This window comes from Oncorhynchus masou, chromosome 27 (assembly GCF_036934945.1).
Source record: "Oncorhynchus masou masou isolate Uvic2021 chromosome 27, UVic_Omas_1.1, whole genome shotgun sequence".
Classification (NCBI taxonomy): Eukaryota; Metazoa; Chordata; class Actinopteri; order Salmoniformes; family Salmonidae; genus Oncorhynchus; species Oncorhynchus masou.
Window position 1 is genome coordinate 29,021,228 of NC_088238.1, and position 23,361 is coordinate 29,044,588.

The following is a 23,361-nucleotide window of genomic DNA, read 5'->3' on the forward strand; positions in this document are numbered from 1 at the left end:
CCAGGACCCAATTGCACAGGACGGGGTTGAGACTCAGGTCCTCCAGTTTGGAGCTTGGAGGGTACTATGGTGTTGAATGTTGAGCTGTAGGCAATGAACAGAATTCTTAGGTAGGTATTCCTCTTGTCCAGATGGGATAGGGCAGTGTGCAGTCTGATGATGATTGCATTGTCTGTGGACCTGTTGGGGTGGAATGCAAACTGAAGTGGGTCTAGAGTGGCCGGTAAGATGGAGGTGATATTCCTTGACTCGTCTCTCAAAGCACTTCATGATGACAGAAGTGAGTGCTATGGGGAGGTAGTCATTTAGTTCAGTTATCTTTGCCTCTTGGGTACAGGAACAATGATGGCCATCTCAGTTGGAAGCATGTGGGGACAGCAGACTGGGATAGGGAGCCATTGAATATGTCCGTAAACACACCAGCCAGCTGGTCTGCGCATGCTCTGAGGACGCGGCTCGGGATGCCGTCTGGGCCAGCAGCCCTGCGAGGGTTAACACGTTTAAATGTTTTACTCACATCAGCCACGGAGAAGGAGGGATGCAGTCCTTGTTAGCGGGCTTCGACGTTGGCACTGTATTATCCTCAAAGCGGGTAAAGAAGGTGTTAAGTTTGTCTGGAAGCATGACATTGGTGTCCGTGACATGGCTGGTTTTCTTTTTGTATTCCGTGATTTCGTGTCTGAGCCATTGAATTGCGAGTCCACTTTGTCCCTGGACTGGCATTTTGCTTGTTTGATTGCCTTGCAGAGGTATAGCTACACTGTTTATATTCAGCCATATTCCAAGACCTCTTTCCATGGTTAAATGCGGTGGTTCGTGCTTTCGATTTTGTGTGAACGCCGCCATCCATCCACGATTTCCGGTTAGGGTAGGTTTTAATAGTCACAGTGGGTACAACATCTCCAATGCACTTCCTTAACTCAATCACCGAGTCAGCGTATAGATCAATGTTGTTCTCTGAGGTTGACCGGAACATTCAGTTCAGGTGATCAAAACAATCTTGAAGCGTGGATTCTGATTGGTCTACGTGGTAGGTCACACAAGCTCACAGAACGGGACTGACAAGTGTTGAAGCGCGTAAAGATCGTCTGTCCTCAGTTGCAACACTCACTACTGAGTTCCAAACTGCCTCTGGAAGCAACGCCAGCACAAAAACTGTTCGTCGGGAGCTTCATGAAATGGGTTTCCATGGCCGAGCAGCCGCATACAAGCCTAAGATCACCCTGTGCAATTCCAAGCGTCGGCTGGAGTGGTGTAAAGCTTGCTGCCATTGGATTCTGGAGCCAAAGAAATGTGTTGTCTGGTCTGATGAATCACGCTTCACCATCTGGCAGTCCGATGGACGAATCTGGGTTTGGCGGATGCCAGGAAAAAGCTACCTGCACAAATGCATAGTGCCAACTGTAAAGTTTGGTGGAGGAGGAATAATGGCCTGGGTCTGTTTTTCCATCATTCGGGCTAGACCCCTTAGTTCCAGTGAAGGGAAATATTAACATTACAGCATACAATGACATTCTAGACGATTTTGGGCTTCCAACTTTCTGGCAACAGTTTGGGGAAGGACCTTTCCTGTTTTTAGCATGACAATGCACCTGTGCATAAAGCAAGGTCTATACAGAAATGTTTTGTCGAGATCTGTGTGGAAGAACTTGACTGGCCTGCACAGAGCCCTGACCTCAACCCCATTGAACACCTTTGGGATATATTGGAACAATGACTGTGAGCCAAGCATTATCACCCAACATCAGTGCCTGACCTCACTAATGCTCGTGGCTGAATGAAAGCAAGTCCCCACAGCAATGGTCCAACATCTAGTGGAAAGCCTTCACAGAAGAGTGGAGAGGCTGTTATAGCAGCAAAGGGGAGGGACCTACTCCATAATAACCCCCATGATTTGGAATGAGATGTTTGACAAGCAGGTATCCACATACTTTTGATCATGTAGAGTATATAGTGGAAGGTCTCCATCGCCATAAAATGTGTAGAACCTTTCCATAGGAATATATTTACTTAGAGATGCTCGTGTACTTTGGTGAAATCATTTTTTAACCTCCCATTTTTCTCATGATGCCATCTATTTTGTGAAATGCACCAGTCCGTCCTGCAGCAAAGAACCCCCACAACATGATTGCTGCCACCCCCGTGCTTCACGGTTGGGATGGTGTTCTTCAGCTTGCAAGCCTCCCCCATTTTCCTCCAAACATAACGATGGTCATTATGGCCAAACAGTTCTGTTTTTGTTTCATCCGACCAGAAGAAATTTCTCCAAAAAGTATGATCTTTGTCCCCATGTGCAGTTACAAATTGTAGTCTGGCTTTTTTATGGCGGTTTTGGAGCAGTGGCTTCTCCCTTGTTGAGCGGCCTTTCAGGTTATGTCGATATAGGACTCGTTTTTACTGTGGAAATAAATACTTTTGTACCTGTTTCCTCCAACATCTTCACAAGGTCCTTTGCTGTTGTTCTGGGATGATTTGCACTTTTCACATCAAAGTATGTTGTCGTGGAAATGTCCTGTATTACCAAATCATGAGAGAGCAAACCACACAAGTCAGAGTTATCATAAAGTCCATCTTTAATTATGCAAGTATAAACACCATGGGACCATACTGCTCAGGAAGGAGACACGGTCTGGTTCCTAGAGATGAACATTGTCGTGGCAGAATCAGAATCCTTTAGGTAATATTTATAACTAAGATGTTTTATTCATTTTTATAGTATGCTATTAAAGGTTCTTTGTGTAATGTTCCTATGATCTGTTATTCGTCATGTGAGTTTTGATGGGTGTGTCTTGGCTATAAATGATACTAAAGGACTGTTTTGTAAGCACTGTCAGAGAATTCATTTATGGACACTGAATTGATCTGAGAGTCACAGGGCAACCTTTTACCCCACTCTGGGCCCCAGTCATTTTTCCCACAGAAGCATACTATAAAAATTAATAAAACATATTAGTTATAAATATTACCTAAAGGATTCTGATTCTGCCACGACAATGTTCATCTCTAGGAACCAGACCGTGTCTCCTTCCTGAGCAGTATGGTCCCATGGTGTTTATACTTGCGTACTATTGTTTGTACAGATGAACGTGGTACCTTCAGGCATTTGGAAATTGCTCCCAAGGATGAACCAGACTTGTGGAGGTCTACCATTTTTATCCTGAGGTCCTGGCTCATTTCTTTTGATTTTCTCATGTCAAGCAAAGAGGTACTGAGTTTAAAGGTAAGGCCTTGAAATACATCCACACCTCCAATTGACTCAAATGATGTCAATTAGCCTTTCGGAAGCTTCTAAATCCATGTTCTGGAATTTTCCAAGCTGTTTAAAGGCACAGTCAACTTAGTGTATGTACACTTCTGACCCACTGGAATTTTGATACAGTGAAATATAGGTGAAATAATCTGTCTATAAACAATTGTTGAAAAAATGACTTGTGTCATGCAGAAATTAGATGTTTTAACAGACTTGCCAAAACTATAGTTTGCTAACAAGAAATTTGTGGAGTGGTTGAAAAACAAGTTAATGACTCCAACCTCAGTGTAAACTTCTGATTTCAACTGTACTTGCACATGTGATGGACCATTGTTGGGTCATGAGTGCTACTTTCAGAACTACTGGCAAAAAAAGTATAAGAGAATCTCTTTAATAAACACATACTGCTAACATAAGAAACTTAACTGATAAGTTTCCAACTTTTCTTTTCTAGTCCAATCAACACCTTGCTTATAATAATAATATATCCCATTTAGCAGACGCTTTTGTCCAAAGCGACTTACAAGTCGGCTGGGGCCACTACTTTTACATATGGGTGGCCCCAGCGGGAATCGAACCCACGACGCTTGGCGTGGCAAGCGCCATGCTCTACCGACTGAGCCACATTGCTTCACTTTTAAAAGTTTAACTTTATTTTTTTCAAAAGGTAAATCATTTCCAATACAAACTATAAGGTTACTTGATTTTCTGATCCAGATAGGGAATAGCCAGAATACTCTTACATTGAGTTTTTATACAAAATACATCTCATTACGGTATACAGAGCTCCAAAAGTACAGTGACATTTTGGCTCTGTACTTTGGATTTCAAATGATACAATGACTATGGGATTAAAGTGTAGACTGGCAGCTTTAATGAGGGAATTTTCATCCAACATTTAGAAATTAAGGCACCTTTTGTATATAGTCCTCCCCATTTTAGGAGACCAAAAGTATTGGGACAAATTCACTTATCTGTTTTGGCATTCACATTAATGTAGAATTATTTAGAAACATATATTATATGCTTATTTACAATACAAGTAACCCTAAAACTACACAATACATTATGTACCATACATTTCTATTGAGAACAAAATAATCGGAAACAACCAAAACAGCAAATGCATCCAACAAGGTTGTAGAGTCACAAGCTTGATGTCATCATTGCGTGCTAGGAATATGGGACCAAATACTTTGTACTACTTTAATACCCATAAGTGAATTTGTCCCAATACTTTTGGTCCCCTAAAATGGGGGGATGACAACTATGTACAAAAAGTGCTGTAATTTCTAAACGTGTCCCCCCGTCTGCACTTTAACATTGTCACTGCCCCAATACTGTTGGAGCTCACTATTTCATTAAAGCCATAACACTGAACACAAGTACAGACACTTGGGGATAGTGTGTGAACACTGAGGATGTTCAAGCGAGCCTCCTCACTGTCATTGACAGCCATCCCCTTTCTATTGGAGACACTCCCGTAACCATTATCAGTGACACTTCCGTTGCCATTGATGAAAGTCCCCTTGCCGTTGCCAACCATGGCGTTGTCATCCCATTAATCACCATCCCATTTTCATTGACAACCGCCGTCACCTGTCCCCTGCAAGGGGACCCTAGACAAGGCCTTCAGATCCCGGGGAAAGGGTTGGGATGGAAATGGGGAGGTGGGGTGTGGAACCTCTAGAATGCCCCCCCTCCTTGCCCACTCCCCTCTCCCCTCTGTTGGCCCGCAGGGTCAGGGCGGAGTGGCAGTCTAGACACACCTTGTTCACCTTGTTGCCATCGTACTCCAGAGTTACTTTGTTTTCTGAACACCTCCAACACACCACCTGACAAACAGGTGGAGACACAGGACGTAATGGTCATATCGGTCTGGTTGTGTTAGAAATAATGGAAGTAAACGGAACATGAATGCCATTTCATCTAATCATAACCTTAGCCCAGCCTTAGGTAAAGTGAATGTGTGCATCTATGTGTGTATGTCTATGTACCCGTGTGTGTGTGTTAACTCACACAGCCACAGGCTCTGCAGTGGTGTTTCCATCGGGTGAGGGCGTTGAAGGGTTCGCTACACTTCATACACATGGTCACCTCATTGTCCCAGATCCATCGAGGAGCACGCCGACCCAGTTCCTCAGTCTGTACACACACACACAAAAAACAGTTTGTCTCGCCAACTTGTTTTTCCACGCATACATGCAAGAGGATCTCAAATGAGTCGTTTCTCCTTCCCTTTTGCTAAATGATCAATTCCCCTCCACACTCATTTGCCTGTGATTTATCCCTCTATATGAATACAGCAAGCATACTGTACAGATGGAGAAACACACACAAAAGAATGGAAGAAAATATTCTATTGGTCTCTGTTTTGCACAAAAATAAGGGATCCTTACAGATACCTCTACTTCTTTAGAAGCTGACTTAAAAGTCTCATTCTTCTGCCGGAAAACATCAATCGTGTCCTGAAAAGCCTGAAAGTACAAGGCACGTTAGACCATGTGTACTCTCCCTATATACTCATTATGTGCCATTGGTCATTTAAACGGGTTTCAAAATATGACAAAGCACTGTTACCTTTATCCAGTCCTCTTCGTCTTGTTCAGAGCTAGAAAGACAACGCCACATGTTAACATTGATACAAAACATATACACATCCATCCAAGACCTTCAGGTGAGTTATATTATTGTGACACCCCCCCCCCCACAAACCCCTCACCTGGCCTGTAGGTCCAGGGTTCTCTCCAGGGTCCTCTCCTTGCCAGATACCTGGAAGGTGTGGGGGTGGTGTTCGTTGGTGGTGCGCTGCACCGTCATGCCCTCCACGTCAATCCGTGTCCGCACGGTGAAACGCTGCCCCCCCAGGCTGAACCGAGGAGTGCAGCACAGCAGCATGTTGTTTAACTGGATGGACAGCAGGGGGAGGGAGAGGCAAGAAAGACATGAGGGTTTTAAGTATGCGCCACAAGAGTCTCCTGAATGACCCGTTAATGCAGGAGTGTCGATCTCATTCCACGGAGGGCAGAATGTCTGGTTTTCTTCTCCTTTCAATTAAGACCTAGACAACCAGGTGAGGGAGTTCCTTACTAATTGGTGACCTTAATTCATCAAGCACAAGGGTGGAGCGAAAACCTGCTCTCCGTGGAATGAGTTTGACATGTGTGGGTTAAATGGATGGATGTTCAGTGGTTCCTAGTCAATGAAGTGCAAGATTCTGATGAAATAGAGATGATTTAATTTCAAATTATACATAGCAGAAAATCATGTCTGTTCTACACTATACATTTCTAGAGCAACATTATGTAATGTTGCGTCCTCCTAAACGCCATAAGGTCTCCATTGGGAAAGAGATGGTCTGACCTCAATGGGACTTCCTGGTAAAATAAAGGTTAAAATATTGTGAGCTGGTCTAACCAGGAAGAGGTGTCGCTCCATGGCGGAGTGCCTGGCAGCCAGCATCAGGATGCGTCCCTCCCGGATGAACTCATTGGAGGGGTTCATCACGTCCTCCTCCTCCCCCCCCAACATCTCGTAGATCTCCAGCAGCTTCTTCAGATTCTCCTAGAGGACAACACAGCAGAGCGGAGGATGTTAGACAACAAAGCAGATCACAAACTTCTGTTCCAACCGATTGCAAAATAATGAAGTACAGGATGGTAAGTGGTTTTAACAGTAGTAACATTTTACTCACTATGCCTAAAGAAAAATGGTCTCTAGATATACCGTTGTCTGTATACTGACAATTGTTATCTGCAGTAAGTAGAGGATTAGCATATTAGTTCTGCACGTACTGATTGGCGGATGGCACTGTTGGAGTGCGTTGCTGCCATGGAGATGACCTGCAGAGACTCTGAAGGCAGACAAAGAGAACAACACCTTATTTTTTTAGGATAGCAAAACCACAAAACCTAATCTATTATGGTTTCTGTGACAGTTCCTCAGACTTTTAGTAACTGTGATGACACTGTGAGTCTTCCCTAGCGATGAGGACTACCTGATCTTTGTTACAGTAAGAGTGAGGCCAGCCTTTATGGATCTACTGTATGTTGGACTATGTCTATGCTACAGTAAGGCAGGTGCCAACTCACTCTCTGCATGACTGTGGTCCGAGTCATCATCAGGCAGTCTCTTGAGGTAGTCTCTCAGCAGCATCTCATAACGAGGTAGTCTCTGGACCGGCTCCAACATGTGGTGCTGCAGGGTCAGACTACCACACACCTCCTGACTCTGGAAGATAACTCTAAATCAACAACAGGGCAAGACCGACTAAATGTTTCCACCACTGCAAAGTCAGCAGCTATTGATTTCCATTGGGTGAATGGTGATATGAAGATTAAGAGAATGAATAAAGATATTCAGGTAAAGTGTGAGCAGAGATTTACTCTGTGTCCCTGCCCAGCCACTGTACCTGTATATCCTGTATGACGTTCCTGAATGGTGCGGACCTCTCCGTCCAGACTCTAAGCAGCTCCATGGCGTGGTCGAAGCTCATCACGTACTCAGCATACATCCTGAGGAAGGGAGCATGCTGCTGCATGACATCACCCAGACGAGGGCTCACAGACCTGTGTGGTCAAGGGTCGGAGATCAAAGGTCAAAAAATGATTATTTAATCACTGTTTAGAGATGATGCTAGCGATTTAAAGTAGGAATGTTAAAACCACTGCGATCTTTGTGAGGCTGGATGAATTACATAAAATATAACCATATTTTCATTTAATAACAAGGTTCCAATCCAATCATGTCCTTCAGTTCCATTGTAAATAATTACTTCATGTACTTCAATCGCAACATCATCTATTTGGGTTATCTCACCATTGGCCCATGTGCGTCTCCAGGTCTGGCAGTAGGAACTGGCTGTGGAAGGCGTGGATGGAGGAGATATTGGAGAAGATGGTCCTCACCACATCTACAGGGAACAAGCCTTTACCGGCCTCCTGAGTCAGCCGGGCACAGAACACCTGCACACACAGTGTTAAAACACTGCTAATTAATACATACTAATCAAGTCATGTGGTGATAACAACAGTGGATGAACAGAAACCGTGAAGTTGACAGTGACTCACTGACCTGGTCTAGCAGATGAAGGCGAGCAACATAGGCCCTCTCTGTGAGCAGAAGCTCGTTGGCAATCTTATACAGCTTCTGTTCAGTGGAGTCCTGCACCCTCACCTCCTCACTCCCTCCCTCCATCTTCTTCTCATCTGTAGAGCTCTCCTGAAGCTTGGCCTCCTCAGTCCCAGTTCTGTGAGAGGGGGACAGGTCCACGTTGAGCCCTGTATCCACCTTCCCTCCGTCTCCTACATGGCCATCGACCAGTACAGCGTCCCTTATCAGGTCCAAACCATTCATATTTATGGGAGAGATTTCCCTCGCTCTGCCCTCCCTATGAGCCACTACTACTGCCCTGTCTGGACTGTGAGCATCCAGTCCTGTGTGGGAGCTGTCGGTAGACCCACTGTCTGGGTCTCTAGGCTGGTCCAGGCTTATAGAGGTGGTGGTATGTGTTGGGCTGCTGTTAGCTGATCTGAGCACAGACTGGTTTTCCTCAAGGTGAATGAGGTCAGGCAGGCTGCAGGGTGATCCTGCCATGTGACCATGTCTCTTCATCCTGGCCCCAGGGCTTCTCAGCTGGTTCAGCCTGGATCCTGCTCCCTTCCCTGTGGACTGAGATCCTAGTTTGGAGCGCTTCCCTGGGCTGTGGACACCTCGTCCCTTTCCTGGGCTCTGGGTCCCTGGTGGTACCCCCTTCACTTGGCTGTGGCTCGGCCTGGTTCCATGACACTTTCCTGGGCTGTGGACCGTTAGCCCCCTAGATCCCTTCCCTGTGAGTAGAGCTCCTTCTGGCCCCGTGACAGGGCACTCCCCAGGGCTCTGGAGATGGGCAGGTTTAGGAGACACTGGAGATAGGGAGGGAGAAGCTGAGTAAGGGATCTATCCTAGCCTGGTTCCAGAACACAAATATAAAACGCAACATGTAAAGCGTTAGTCCCATGTTTCAAGAGCTGAAATAGGGAATTGACTAATTACTTTATATGAACTGTAACTCAGTAAAATCTTAGAAATTGTTGCAAGTTACGTTTATATTTTTGTTCAGTGTATTTGTGCTGTCTTGCCAACTCCTATTGGCATGACAATGTCCATAGAAGTTGGCAAAACAGCACAAACAGATTTTGGACCAGGCTACATTTAGTCTACTAGGCATTTGTAGTGGTATTTTAACACTGCATTTTAAACCAACCACACTCCCCTCAGTCCCCGTACTGTGCTTTGTGGTTTGAGTAGGGATTTCTTAGCAGGGCTCTTTCCATTGACCTCCTCTCCAATTGTGGCAATGGTGCTCCCACAGCTACAGTACTATACACAGAGCCACATGTACTGCTGCTCAGTACTGAGGGAGAGCGAGAGATCTAGTTAGAGTGAGAATGGACACCTGCCATAGTGACATACAGTACGGATATGAGGAAGTTAACATACTTTGAACAGTCCATCATCTGATGGAATACGTAGGCCGTCATTGTAAATAAGAATTTGGTCTTAACTGACTTGCCTTGTTAAATAAAGGTTACATTTAAATAAAGCTGTAATCGACACCCCTGTGACTTATTGGTTGGAGGGTAAATCTGTGTTTGCTACATCCATTCTGGGGTTTTGAGATTGGTGACGTGTGCCCGTTGATTCTTGAATAATGTAACTTGCAGATGCCTTATGAGCTTGGTTCAATCGTCTTTCCCAGACGGAACCAAAAATGTAAGCTTGTTTAGCCCCGTTGTTTGTGAACAATGTACTTGTAAACAAACACTGTAGCCTCAAATGGTTAAAACTATATAGTTTTGGTCTCGTGGTTGGTCAGTCTTTGCATCCATAGCGCTGTTTATGAATGTGAGAGTGGTTGCATTTCTCCACCCCTATTCTTCAGCTGTTTACAGGAACATTAGCACTGGCTACTTGTCCCCCCCCCCCCCACTTTCTACTGGGATAATTATATTGTCTTGACCAATGAGTGAAATGTGTGTAAAACTGAATAAACGTTGTTAAAAAAAAGTGTTTGGGCAGGAGAACTGTGTTACCTTTTTACAGTATTCATAGGGTGTAGCTCACTACTAGACTGTTCTCTACCCCAAATGTGGTGCCTCTCAATTCATTTGTAAACGAAGCGGCCTTTATTTATGGTAAAATCGGATATTGTTCTTTCACTGAAGGCGTTAGCGAGCTTTTTCTACGAGTTTCCAATGCTTTCAGGAGAACTGAATGATTAACAACTGCATTCCCGGACAAAAACAATGCCAAGCGCACTGTTATTATAACCAACGCCAGGAATCAAATTCCCCACGTGTTGCAGAGATGGTGTTTCTCCCGGTCACCTGACAGCTTTTCCTTCTCGCTTCCCTCAACATGTTAATCCTTTCTTTCTTACTTCGCTGGAGAGATAATAGGCCACATGTCTTAACCAAACAGACTGCAGTCAGTGTCTATGTGTCTACTGAGGAGGAGAGGACCGTCAAAGTGACAGTTTGTTTCGAAGTGGGCAAAAGTTAGGAAAACAGGTTCTGGATGTCAGGCTGACATTCCACTCCATGTACTCTGTGTCATGCTGATTGGCATGATAAGGAGTGGCATGATAACTCAAATAGACCGGTACCCAGGCTAGGTAAAAAAATTCAACGGAAAATGCCAACTGCCAACATGAGTTTAGCATAATAACACGGACTCTGCAGTATTGGCACAGTTTGTGTTCACAGACACACTCAAACCCTGTGTGTTTGTCATAGAGTGGCCAGTTAAATCGAATATTACTTCGCTGGCTTAAATGGCACTGTGAAATAGTGAACCAACTGAATGATTGGCATTTGCATGTTTCTGATCAAGAAAAAGCCCACAACTTAAATCCACAAGATATGTTGTCTGTCTCTGACAAAAGTCTCCTCTCTTCTCATATACACTGTTCCAGAGAGGACAGAGGAGCGCTTCGCACACGCACCTGCTGTTCTTGAATTGAGTCCTCCGTCGGTCTGACGCAAACACAGTCACCAAACACAGTCACTCACTGCTTATCAGCGAGTGTCCCTTTCTGACTCTGAGTGGTCAGTGTGTGACTGTCTTGTCAGAGGAAGTGTAAGGGGAGGAGTTTCCTGAGTGAAATCAGGTGACAAAACAGTTCCATCAATAACTCAAGAGTATTTGGTTAGCATCTTTACATTAGGTTGAATCGACAACCTTTTATTTGTTTCACCCTTCTAACCTAGGACCTACCGCCTCCAGTTTATTACTGGGGGAAATAACATAAGCGTGAGACTGTTGTCCAGTGAGGAGACGTTGATGAGAAATAGTTATCTCCACAAACAAACTACATCAGTGTCTTAGGGGCAGTAAATCACTAACATATTATGCCAGTCAGCTGTGCTCAGTCAACGCCTTGGCAGACACTATGTTATGGCTTCAGAACTACATAGAGGTCGAGAGAGCCACGGGCAAAATCCAGTCAGATTTGTGCAGGTGAAAGGAGATTTCAGTTTAGCTCAACTTCAGTAATCCAAACAGCTGAGCCCAGCTGCCGACAATTTGCACACATAATAACTAGAGAACGTTGTTTACAAACAAAACCCTGTCATGTTTTCAGGGCATGCCAGTAGTAGATTAGCATAACCAGTGAAACTACTGACTCTTCTGCCTTAGACATGGCCGGGTTCACCCACTTCAATGCACTTGAGATGGTCACACACAAAAACAAGTGTAGGGTAATTCAACCACTAATAATACATTACCCGAGTAGTTTACAATTAGAAAATGACACAGTAGATTATTTTGTAAAGAATATGCGCTAATATCGTGTCTCCATTGTGGCCATGACTGAAAGCCCTCAGCTAGGGACTAAATAGGAGACACTGGGGCCGTCACTACTGTACAGGGTTGACCAGATAGTTCCTACAGCATTAGATTGGGCTCCCCAATGACATGTAAACCTCGTCCATGTCAACACACCACACCAGGGTTTTCCACTCTATGGTCAGAATGTCTATATCTAAAGATAACGGTGAAGATGTCCACAGCCAAGTTTCCTCAAAATATGACTTCGGATCATAAGACACAGAGGATCCATCTCCACTATTCTGCTCAAAACGAGTTAAATCCATCATAACATGCATTGCAAAAACACAGACGTCCTAGGCTATAATAGGATACATTTGAAATCTGTCCAGTGAGTTATATCACTCAACGTTTCCAAAAACAACTGCAGTTTGAGAAGGCTGACCTTCAGTCTCCCGCGGTATTCCCTTCGACTTTCTCCTCACCGCCGTCCGCCTAAACTCCTCCGTCTCACGATGAGTGGTCTTCACACCCTCCCTCTGTTCACCGTCAAACATGGTAATATGATTTATAATAATAACTTTTATACCACTTATTGTTCCCTTGAGCGTAAATAATGATCGAATTCGAGGCGTGTAGTCTACGAACGCCGGAGGGCTTTACGCAGGTAATTACCGAGCTGCTCCTCCAACAAAAACGTAAATAAGCGTACCAAATTCCAAAAGTCCAATACCGACTTCCACATGCCATGAATCTCCATCAGTGGAATCGAATCCCGATAGATCTTAAACAACAGCACAAAAACCGCCCCCGTTTTATAAAACCCCCGCCCCCTGAGAGCCTTCTGTAGAGGGAACTCCCAATACTGTAGGCCATTTTCCTAAAGGTGTTTATGGTCAAGTTTTACAAAAAGATACACAAATGTTTAGCAGTCCCCTATAAGATTAGGGGGGATTTATTGTATTTTGAAATGTAGGATTTACATGGTTTAATATGCAATAAAAATGATTTGAAGATACCATTCATTTATATATTGCTGTCTGAATGTCTGTTTTTTATTGAGTTGTCGAGTAGTGTTGATATTGTGCAAACCACGTTCAGTGCTTCATCTTTGTGCCCCGTCTACTATACACTCTCCAGGTCTAGGAAAAGTAGCTAGTAACGTTCATCATTTTCTCCATAGCTTACTGTATGTCCAGTTGGCCTATGTACAACTTCAATGGTATTTGAACCATCTGATAAGTTTAAAGAAACCTTCATATACATGAGCAATACATATGGTGGGGGAAAATAGACAGAGCGAACCACAGTGTTACAACATACAGAATACTCATGATATCCTCAGAGACATTGTGACTGCTAACTGTGCCATCCGCTAAACAGATGCGGGAGACAAATGTCGTTTGAACGCGTTCAATTGTGAAACTGACTAGATATCCCCTTTCCCGGACTCTCGCCCTTTGGCTCCAAAGCCAGTTTGCTCTCCCAAACTAATGCCTAGGGTTTTAGCTCTGTGGGTTAATACTCTGGCTCCAGTATCTGGCTGGTTACACAAAACTCCTCCCTGTCCTTCATATGATGTCTGAGAAGCCTAGTGCGGTCTTTGGCAGTTTGTTACATGGCTTCCAGATACAATAGATGTAGGGAACGGAGCAGATAGGACAGCATTCACCAGAATAACACGAAAGGATGACAAAACCCAACGTTTTTGAAACATTACTGTCGTTAGCAACCACAGGACTGGTCAGAGATCCTGTAGAAATAGAATGTTCAGCCTAAAGCAAGGTTGAGGTGTGTGAATTCATCCCATTGCCACACCTCTGAGATGTGACTGGACGTGTTATATAGATGGTTAAAAGTTGCTGGGTGGTGGTTTGAGAAAAGCTCCAAATTGGTATTTCTAGGTTAGCATACATAGCATCATGGTTGAATACAGTACAGCATAAACTGCCAACTACCTCTACTATTACTAACACTACAGTGCTACTAGTACTACTATTCTATTGCGAAATCTGTCTACACGCCGATCAAGCATGGTTACGTCCATACACAGGATGTAGAAAACAAGAGGCAATCTTGGATAGAGTTCAACTTTCAACATCATTATTTAACCCATTGGGGGTTAACAGTCGATCACAACTAGTATTGGAATGCATTGGTCAGTTTGTGCTTGTAAATCAGGAGGTTGATTGATTCCTTCAGAGAAACAGGTTGACCAAAAGTGCTTTCCAAATGGCACCCTATTCCCTATGTAGTGCACTACTTTGGGGAATATGGTGTCATTTGGGACGTAGATGATGTTTCAACATAGATACTGTAGAACCAAGGAAGGATGATAACGGTACAAACACTGTCAGCTTTTACAATGTTTGGAAATCTCTTATCCTGTAAAACACATTCAAAGTGCAATAGAAACATTTATATAAACACACCGCAGGGTGTGTGAGCAAAGTGCATTTTAAAGAAATTCCGTAGAACAAGCAATGAATCCAATCCAAAAAGAGCAGAAAAGGACTCAAACAATCTGGGTTTGCGAAAGCTAATACCTTTTTACATGCATTTCAAATACACAGTTATGGCTTTGTCCTCTGCCCCCTTGGCGTTCACTACATAATGTAATGTATGGTACCATTAATGATTGTACAGCTAGCTATACATTCAGCAAAACCCAACAGTTGTCCACCTCTTGAACCCAACAAAATTATCATCACTGGTCGTAACATAAAAGTATGTTTCAACAACCCCCAAAACACCATAGACAAATACATGATGAATAATGACTAATAGCTAGCGCGGTAGTAAAGATGGCTGCATGTCGCTCTTTTCTCCCACAGACCCTCAAGTCAGACAGTCTGTTATAAGTCTTTGTGAGTGTCGTCCTTCTCTTCCTTCAGTGAGAGGCACTGCTCTGGCTCTGCCCCGCAGAGTCCTGTTATGGGGTTAGAGGTCAGGGTGTAGTAGTTCCAGGGTTATAGAGGACCTGGAGAACAAGGCGGCTGGGCGAGCCAAAGGAGAGGCACTCGTGGGGGGCTGCTGCTGTAGCTGCTCAGGGGGCAGTGAGCTCGGTACTCCCGGATAGCCGACACAATGCTACGTCTGGGAGGAGCATGACCAGAGCCAACCAGAAGAAGACAAGAGGAAGAGGAGATAACAGGAGATACACTGTACCTGACAAAGATCTCAGACATCTACCTCAATCACTCACAGACAAAAGGACATATCAATGAGGATTTAAAATAGACTAATTTATAGTGTTCATGGTAGGTCAAGAAAGGCATGAAAAAACTCACACACCCAAAACACACAGGATTGATTGTCTGATGCTGTACCCTGTCTATACTCCACAAGCAAAATGATATGGAATAATTAACATATACTGTAAACATATGCAACGTTTCAGTCCCATGTAGTTTTAGCCTGGTTCCAGATCTGTTAGTGCTCTTGCCAACTCATCGTTTCTTTGTGGCATGACAATGCGTGAGGAGTTGGGGTGATAGCACAAACAGACTGGCACTAAAATCTGGTCTAAACTGTTTACCTGCTGGCTTGGGAGGCCTTCTCCCACCTTAGCTGTGAGGAGACTGGCGGCACTGTGGCAGCAGACTTCTGACGATCTATGAGAGACTGACAGATTAGATGGAGAGGTGACAGGGATGGGGAGCAGGGGACATCACAGATGATCATATCCAAGGGAAAAATACAGACTACTTACCAAGAAAATCACCCCCCATCACCCCTGCGTTTTCAAGAAGTACATAGAGTGACGAAAAAAAATCTTCAATAATGTTCCTATTCTTAAATATTCCCAAACGCCTAACAACTCATGTATTTGATATATTGTACTGTTCAATGGAATGTACGCATACAGTATGCTATGATGAACCCGTGTGCTTGTGCAATAACTGAGCAGGCTGTGTAAAGTAGGTCTATGCATATCTGAGTGGAACACACGACAGCAACTTCATGAAACTGAGATTATAAGGAATTCCTCCCTAGAACACATGAGAGAGATGCTCAAGGCCACTCAAAACAGAAAAGATGACGACACACAAAATACAGGTCATTTATACATGATATTTACAGTATATACGAAGAGTATGAACATAGCACTGTACACAGCATACAGCTTTCCAATACCCTGTGTTATATACACATGCATATAAAGTGCTCAAAAGCTAACAGGCTGACAATCAGTGGTAACTATTAACAGTCTGCCTGGAAATGGATATGGCGTTAGCATAGGCAAGGATGTTAAAATTGACAATGTTCCACATTATGAAAGACGCCTGAAACAGAGAGCAGAAGAGGAAAATGGTATTCACTGTATTCACATAGAGGGAGAAATCACAGGCCAATAGATACGGTGGGAAACGAATACATTGGAAAGGGGAAGGAGGTCAAAAACGCATTTGACAGGATTAAAATCCTCTTGCATTTACGGATGGAATTATGATGTCGCGGGACCGAAAACAGGAATGAGTTTGGTGGGTGTGTGATGTGTGTGTGTGTATATTGGAGAGTGCGAGTCGGGCGGAACGAGGAGGGTTTCACAGAGAGGAGGTCATACTGGTTTCCTTTCTTGAGAAGCGAAGACGGCAACCCCTAGCATCTATTTGATATTTGACAATCCTTCACTTTTTATTCCCTTATTGCAGAAAATATCTATATCCAGCTAATTTACCCTACGATGGAAATGTTCCACATTATAACCTACACTATACTACAACTGCAAAGGTGTTCTGCTCAAAGTAACAGGCATACAGTGTTGTGTCAAGGCAGGTAGATGGTGCAGATGTAGAAACTGGAGTGAAGGACAGACTCATGTCAAGTAATTGCTAAAGTGATGAAGGGTCATTCATGAAACAGAGTAATACAAACCCCATGTATTAAAACGTGAAGGTCACGGAGGTGGTTCCTACGCCAAATCTACAGTGTCCAATGTGTTTCTGTACAGTCACCATTAACATTCCACCAGCTCAATCAGCCCAACAATGAGTGCAAGAACAGTGAGTATTTCTGTTATGAGAAATATGTAAATGTTCACCTAACGTTGTCAACAATGTAGCTGAGAGGAGTCCTGTCAAATGCGTTTTTTTTTTTGCTCCATGTTGCCTGTTATAACAACATGTAGATCACTTGAACCAATTGAGACTGGGATTGTTAGAGTGTAGACACACAGTGTTGTTGTGGCACTCTGGGCTCCAGATTTGGGACTGGCGGGGGAGGGGAGACTGGACTGGGTCAATACTAGAGAGGGGAGTCAAAACAGAGAGAGACTAAGGAGACTTTTCTGACCAGCATCCCATTGACAGCACAACTAGCCAATATCTATAACTGACCCTTAACCAAACTCATAACCTTAACGTCATTTTAACCAATTCAAAAATTAAAAATCGGTTTGCACGTCAGCCATGTCCCCTTAGTTCTTCCCGTCAAAACCAAACTGTGCATGGATTGGGCCAAAGTTGGCAAAGGCTATTCACTGGCCAACACCCAGTAGCAGTGTATCCCTCATCAAGAGCACTGCTTACAGACACTTACGCTGATCATCTGGCAAGGCTTTGTTATTGTCCATTCTAACCTATTGGATAGGGTCAAAAAAAACAAAAAACAATATGAAAACTGTTGTTGTTGGCATGATCAGGTTGTACTGATCAGGTGCTGTAGTTCTTAAGGCACACACATACACAGGTGACACACTCACATGTGCAGAAACTGTGGAATCTATGCATCATACAGTAGCTCTACACTAACTAACCCATAGCCTAAATGTCATTCAAATGTTGGTCTATATTTCTAGATCAGCGTAAGGATAATTCTGGTTAACAATACATCCTTGTTGAACCCCAGTTGAAAAGTGTGTGTGTGTCAGCTTCCCTGAGTTTGGTGGTAAGAGTTTTCTATCAATGGCATTCATCCATCTATGTTGCTGTGTTCCTCTGGAGTTACCCTCCGAGGCACTAGGGGTGCTACGTAGCCACAGCTCACGGTCTGTCTCGCCTACAGATATGAAACCCAGAATCACCCATCTCGCTCTGTCTCATAACGCTAACATTAACACCATCACGGTGTGCTGATTCCAGGTCATTTATGTTACAGGTTTAATATGATATTCAACCTCGTCTTCAGTCTAAGTTCTGAATATACAGTGACATTACAAACTGCCATTGGGTGGTGCTAGACTCCAAATATGTGCCAGGTTTACACAGCAAATGTGAGGATGACTGCAATAACATTGTGAGGACAGTGTGTACAGAGCTGTGAGTAATAACTGAACAATTAAAAATAGCAAACAATCCATAATCATTGATCTGTCTTATCCAATACTTGCTTTGAATGACATTTGGTTACAGTATCTGTGATTTTCATTAAAAACAGAGAGAGCGAATAACACTGTCAAGTGGTTGATCTGTGGAGACCTCAGTCCAACATGTGAACAAATTCCTTCAAATGTCCAGTTAACCTAGACATCCTTCTCATCCGTCTTTCCAAACAGCGGTAAGGTCCAGCACACATATTCACTTGCTTGTGTGGATGGTGACTTGATTTAAAGGGCGAGACCAAAACTACTGTGTATGTATAGTCTGTAAAGTGTCCTGTCTCTCCTGTAGCTCAGACCGATCAACAGTCTGTGAATAAGAGGAAGGCAGGGCCACTTGTGCTCCATGTTGTGTTAAATCCCTGAGCAGAGTCAGTCCGAACATTCGCGCCGATACAGAGCCACATCCACATGCTGCATCGAGGCCAGAGGCTTAGGCACAAGAAACAGGAAACCAGTCTGTCCTCCTCTCTGTGAGCCCCACCCACTCTCCCAGGGGCTGATGGGAAATGTAGTTTTGCATCATTAAAAGAGGCTGATGGGATTTGTAGTAGTGTCAGTGAGGAGATTGATGGGAATTGTAGCTTCGTGTCTGCAAAGGTGCTGATGGAATCTGTAGTTCTGTTTAGAGAGGGGACTCATGAGATTTGTAGTGTTGTCAGTGAGGAGGTAAATGGGAACTGTGGTTTAGTGTCAGTGAGGGGGCCGATGGGAACCGTAGTACCTAGGGTAGAGTGGACTGTAGCTGCTGGTGCGACTATATGAAGTGTGGGGTGTGTACGACGAGGGTGGGGTATATGATGAAGGAGAGTAATGAGCAGATGAAGGGGTATAGGAACTGGAGGGGGTATAAAGGGAGGAAGGGGTGTAAGAACTAGAAGGGATATAGGAACTAGGAGGGGTGTAAGAAGAGGGGGTATAAAGGGCTGAGGTACGCGTCAGGTTGCTAAGGGGGCGAGTTCGAGGGGAGCTCCATGTCAACCGGCGAGACCCCTGTATGGGAGAACGGTAGGGGGAGGAGGGGGCCGAGCCAGGCTGAGCACCCCTGCTAGGAGACGGCCGTGAGTCTGAGGAGTAATGCCTGGAGAGCCCAGTACTGCTACGTTCTAAACTAAAACTGTGGGAGTCGAGACTGAAACTGTGGGAGTCGACCTCTAACGTCCGGACACCCAGTGCCCACTGGGAGTGATCCAGCATGTGGGGAGTGGATGGGGGGGTCCAGGAGGAGGAGAGCGCTTCCAGGGAGGGGGGCTGCCTGGTACTTTGGGGCCTGAGGGGGCCGTGGAGGAGGGGCTGACGGAGTGTCTATGATGTGACGTAGGGGAGCTCAGAGCGAGGGCGTCTGTAGTAGCAGAGGTCAAGTTTAAGGGGGAGCCAGCGCCGGTGGTGGGGCTGGAGGGAGAAGCAGGACTTACTTTGGGGGTGCTGCTCTTCATGCGGGCCACCTTGCTTCCGCGGGTGTGGTGCGACTGCTCCTGGTCGAAGGCTAGGTCCTCCAGACGCTGGGTCAGGGCTAGTTTCTGCTGGATGGCCATCCGCAGGAGGGAGTTGAGCGTCTTCTTCTCGTCCTCCGCCGCAGCCAGCTGCCTCTGCATCTCATCCAGCTGAGTCACATACTCGTCACACCTGAGAAGTTTCAAGGAGAGGGGTTGGGTGCTTGCAAAAAACAAAAGTTTTGGTTACACAGTGTAGGTGGAGATGGGTTCAGAAGAAATAACGTGATCAGAAGAAGTAGAGAAGAATGGAGAGAGCCGGGGAGAAATAGTAAAGGCAGGATGTAGAACTAGTCTATCCCTTTAACAATCTATCCCTGGTCCTTGGTCTCTCCCCTGGTAGTGAACAGTAAAAATTCAATAAAATAAATATAGATGAAGGGATAGAGCGAGGAGGGAAATAGTCACCTGGTAGCAAACATGGCTCTGAGCGATGAGAAGGTGGCAGCGTCCTCCTTCAGGGCCTTCAGTTCGTTCCTCAGCTTCATCATGGTGTCTGTCACCATGTGCTTCTCATTCTCATACTTACTCTTCAAGTTGGCCAGGGCATTCTCTGCAGTCTGCAAGAACAAGGGAACAGGGACATTTCTTTCACCTTTATTTGACCAGAAAGCCCCATTGAAGTCAGAATACATTTCCCCCCAAGGGAGTTAGAAGACAATTGAAAATTCAAAGTGAGGACATTAGTGTGACTGTGACAGCAGTCTCTATATACTCTATATATCCTAATGGCTACCGTAGCCTGGTGAGAACCATCTACAGCTTTCGGAGATTTCTTGGGACCAGCCTCAAAGTAGATTCTAGCAAGGCCGTGTTAGACAGCGAATCCATATCTCGGATACCATATCCATGTCTGACCTGTTTGTTCGCTTTGAGCACCAGTCTGAGGGTAGCTATCTGTTCTCTCTTGGTGCTGAGCAGGGACTTGAGCTTCAGTATCTCCTCCATACAGGCCTCTTTGTCCTTGTCAAACAGTGGGGCCAGTTCCCTGGCTGCAGCCCTCTGTCTGGACAGCTGGAGTGACCGGTCCACTGCCCTCTGGAGGTGTCTCACCTGCAGCATGTTCATCAAGGGAGGTTGTTAGCGAACATTAGCTAATGTTGTCAGTCAGATACACTGGAATCTGTGTCTGTTTGCTTCATGATGACCATTTGGAAGGTTAAAGGTGACACCTGGCATACAAACTGTGATAAACTGTAACAGGTTTGAACTGCCAATGAAATCAAAAGGTGTGATGATATATGCTTGCTAGTGAATGTACTACGAATAGTGAAACTATATTCTGCTTGACATGTTTATTCAAATGATTCAAACGGAGTCACCTGCTCTCTGATGATGGCGTTGAGGTTATAGATGTTCATGGGTTCCCTACGCAGGTCTCCAGCTGGCTCTACCGCAGGCGACGATGATGATGATGAAGATGAGGAAGAGGCACTGATGCTGGGGGACCCCGTAGGAGGGGTGCGGGGTACAGGACTGTCCCTGTCCCTCCCCCCGTCCCGGCCTCCCTCTCCTGACAACCGCTCTTTGGATGGGGATTCCGAGGGGCTACGAGACTCTGCCGTGGACGATGAGGTTGCTGCGGCAACGGCTGCGAGCCGCCGGGCGAGGCGGGGCGTGAGTAGAACGCGGGTGTCGTCACCCTTGAGCGAGGCACTGATACCCCTTAGTCCTCTGCCGTGTCTGTAGTAGTCTAGCATCACCCGGTTGGGCGTCTCGTTGTTACAGAGGCAGACGTGGTGGTAAAGTTGAGCCAGCTCCTCGCTGAAGGTGACCAGTTCGTCCTGTGCTGCGTTGAGCGCCCCCTGGCTCTCGCTGGCCATGTTCTTGGCTGTTCTCAGCTCCGTCTCCAGGCCCCCCACCTTCTCCCTACCTTCCCGGCAGCTCCTCTCCAGCCTCCCCACCTGCTGCTCCAGAGATCTGTGCTGGGCCTCTCCGCGCGTCCTCTCCTCCACCCCGCCCTCCACACACTGGTTGTACCTCTCTCTCAGCGACTTCAGCTCAGCCTTTAGCTCGACCACCTCGGTTACAGCCACCCTGTATTTACACTGGAGGATTTCCAGACCCGGGGTCTGGTGGCAGAATGCCTGGCCCCTGCTGTGTATTAATCCCTTCTCTTTCTCCTCCTCTTCCTCTTCTCCCTGCTCCACCAGGGTCTCTCGGTTGAGGTGGGCCTCCTGGTCGTGCTGGGCCTCCTGGGCGAGATGGGCCTCCCGGTGCAGGTGCCTGAGGGCGGTGACTCTCTCGCTGAGGCGGAGGGCCCTCTCGTGCTGCTCGTTGAGGGCACCCTGTGTATGCTGCAGCTGCGTCTGACACTCTTGCAGGCTGATCAACAGCCCTGTTTTCTCCCGCTCTGCCTATGAACACACACACACAAACAGCTATTTTCAGCCTATTGTTAAACTAGTAGCTTTCTTATCATCTCCAGCCTCACAACCTTAAATAAGCTGCATCATTTCCCTGCACACTCAGCACAGTCCACCTCATCCCTTAGGCCCCCCCTGCTGAAAGAAACAGCACAGACAAGCATAGGCTGGTCCAGCATAGGTGTTGATTTTGCTGGTGACCAACCTTCGCTGTGTTTTTGCTGGTGACCAGTCTTTGCTGTGTTTAGGACACAGTGACCTGCAAAAGCTGGTCACCAGCAAAACCAGTATCAAGTCATATCATGCTGGATTTAAAAGTGATGTTCTATTGGAATCCAGCCAGTGTGGGGATATCCAATAATTGTAACTTTTCTTCACCCACGATATGCATTCAGAATGACTGCCAGGGGCAGAAAGAGGAATAAATGAGACTACCCAAATTATCTAAACTGGAGCAATAAGTCCAACTAATAGATTGTATTAGTTTTGAAAAAATGTATGTTATTTATCTTTGTGTAGCATAAGATTAATTAATCAAAAAATGTACATGTAAAAACACCACAAACAAGAGAGATATTGAGACAATTTAAAGAATCTACTGCAATAGAGCATGCTGGGAAATGTAATAATGATGGGCATGGTCAGGGTAGCTAGACCAGCTAGACCATGCTAGACCAGCATAAACTGGTATGTGTCCAAAACACAGAGAAGGCTGGTCACCAGCAAAACCAGCTAGATTATTCTAGTAAACCATCATACCCAACTTGACCATGCTGGACAGACCAGCTTGACCAGAACTAACCAGCATAGACCAGCATGGACCAGCTTGAAATGTTTGCTGGTCTATGCTGTTTTTTTCAGCAGGGCCTAAGCCCTGCACACTACTGAGGGTACAATAAACCTTGAACACTACTGAGGGTACAGTAAACCTTGCACACTACTGAGGGTACAGTAAACCTTGCACACTACTGAGGGTGAATCAATAGTCTAGTGTGTCAGTGAGGATATAAATAAGCCGTTCCTCCAGTCCAGCCAATCGGAGCGAGGCTGAGGGAATGTGTGGGGAGATGCAGTTTCACCTATAGGGACTGCAGTAAATGGTTGGACACACATCCACACCAC

The 23,361-nt window shown here is 45.3% G+C and overlaps 2 protein-coding genes across 3 annotated transcripts in view; both read right to left on the reverse strand.

Annotated features, from left to right (window-relative positions):
- Window positions 1-5,968: 5,968 nt before the first annotated feature.
- Window positions 5,969-12,809, reverse strand: LOC135515429 (FYVE, RhoGEF and PH domain-containing protein 4-like). The gene is made up of 8 exons (XM_064939100.1): window positions 12,507-12,809; window positions 8,324-9,153; window positions 8,069-8,214; window positions 7,662-7,818; window positions 7,342-7,480; window positions 7,045-7,103; window positions 6,668-6,814; window positions 5,969-6,157 (listed from the first exon to the last, which is right to left on the reverse strand). The coding sequence occupies exons 1-8, from the start codon at window positions 12,616-12,618 to the stop codon at window positions 5,969-5,971; spliced, it is 1,779 nt and encodes a 592-aa protein (XP_064795172.1). The 5' UTR covers window positions 12,619-12,809.
- A 189-nt stretch (window positions 12,810-12,998) lies between these two features.
- LOC135515963 (protein bicaudal D homolog 1-like) overlaps window positions 12,999-23,361 on the reverse strand; it is a 55,159-nt gene continuing 44,796 nt past the window's right edge. Inside the window, exons 5-10 of one of the 2 annotated variants that reach the window (XM_064939862.1) lie at window positions 21,196-22,230; window positions 20,732-20,926; window positions 20,282-20,433; window positions 19,796-20,006; window positions 15,600-15,685; window positions 12,999-15,157 (exon numbers count right to left, since the gene is read on the reverse strand). In XM_064939862.1, coding sequence (XP_064795934.1) covers window positions 15,031-15,157; window positions 15,600-15,685; window positions 19,796-20,006; window positions 20,282-20,433; window positions 20,732-20,926; window positions 21,196-22,230 — 1,806 coding nt within the window. In that variant the 3' untranslated portion in view covers window positions 12,999-15,030. The remainder of the gene's footprint in view (window positions 15,158-15,599; window positions 15,686-19,795; window positions 20,007-20,281; window positions 20,434-20,731; window positions 20,927-21,195; window positions 22,231-23,361) is intronic. The other variant, XM_064939863.1, reaches the window with a different exon arrangement.

Excerpts from the sequence above, each read along its gene's own strand:
- LOC135515429 (XM_064939100.1), bottom strand. The coding sequence starts at position 12,618 with ATGTTTGACGGTGAACAGAGGGAGGGTGTGAAGACCACTCATCGTGAG. Across the intron at positions 9,154-12,506 it reads AATACCGCGGGAGACTGAAG|TGTCTCCTAAACCTGCCCAT; the intron begins GTCAGCCTTCTC and ends CCCTATCTCCAG. Across the intron at positions 7,104-7,341 it reads GGACCACAGTCATGCAGAGA|AGTCTCTGCAGGTCATCTCC; the intron begins GTGAGTTGGCAC and ends GTCTGCCTTCAG.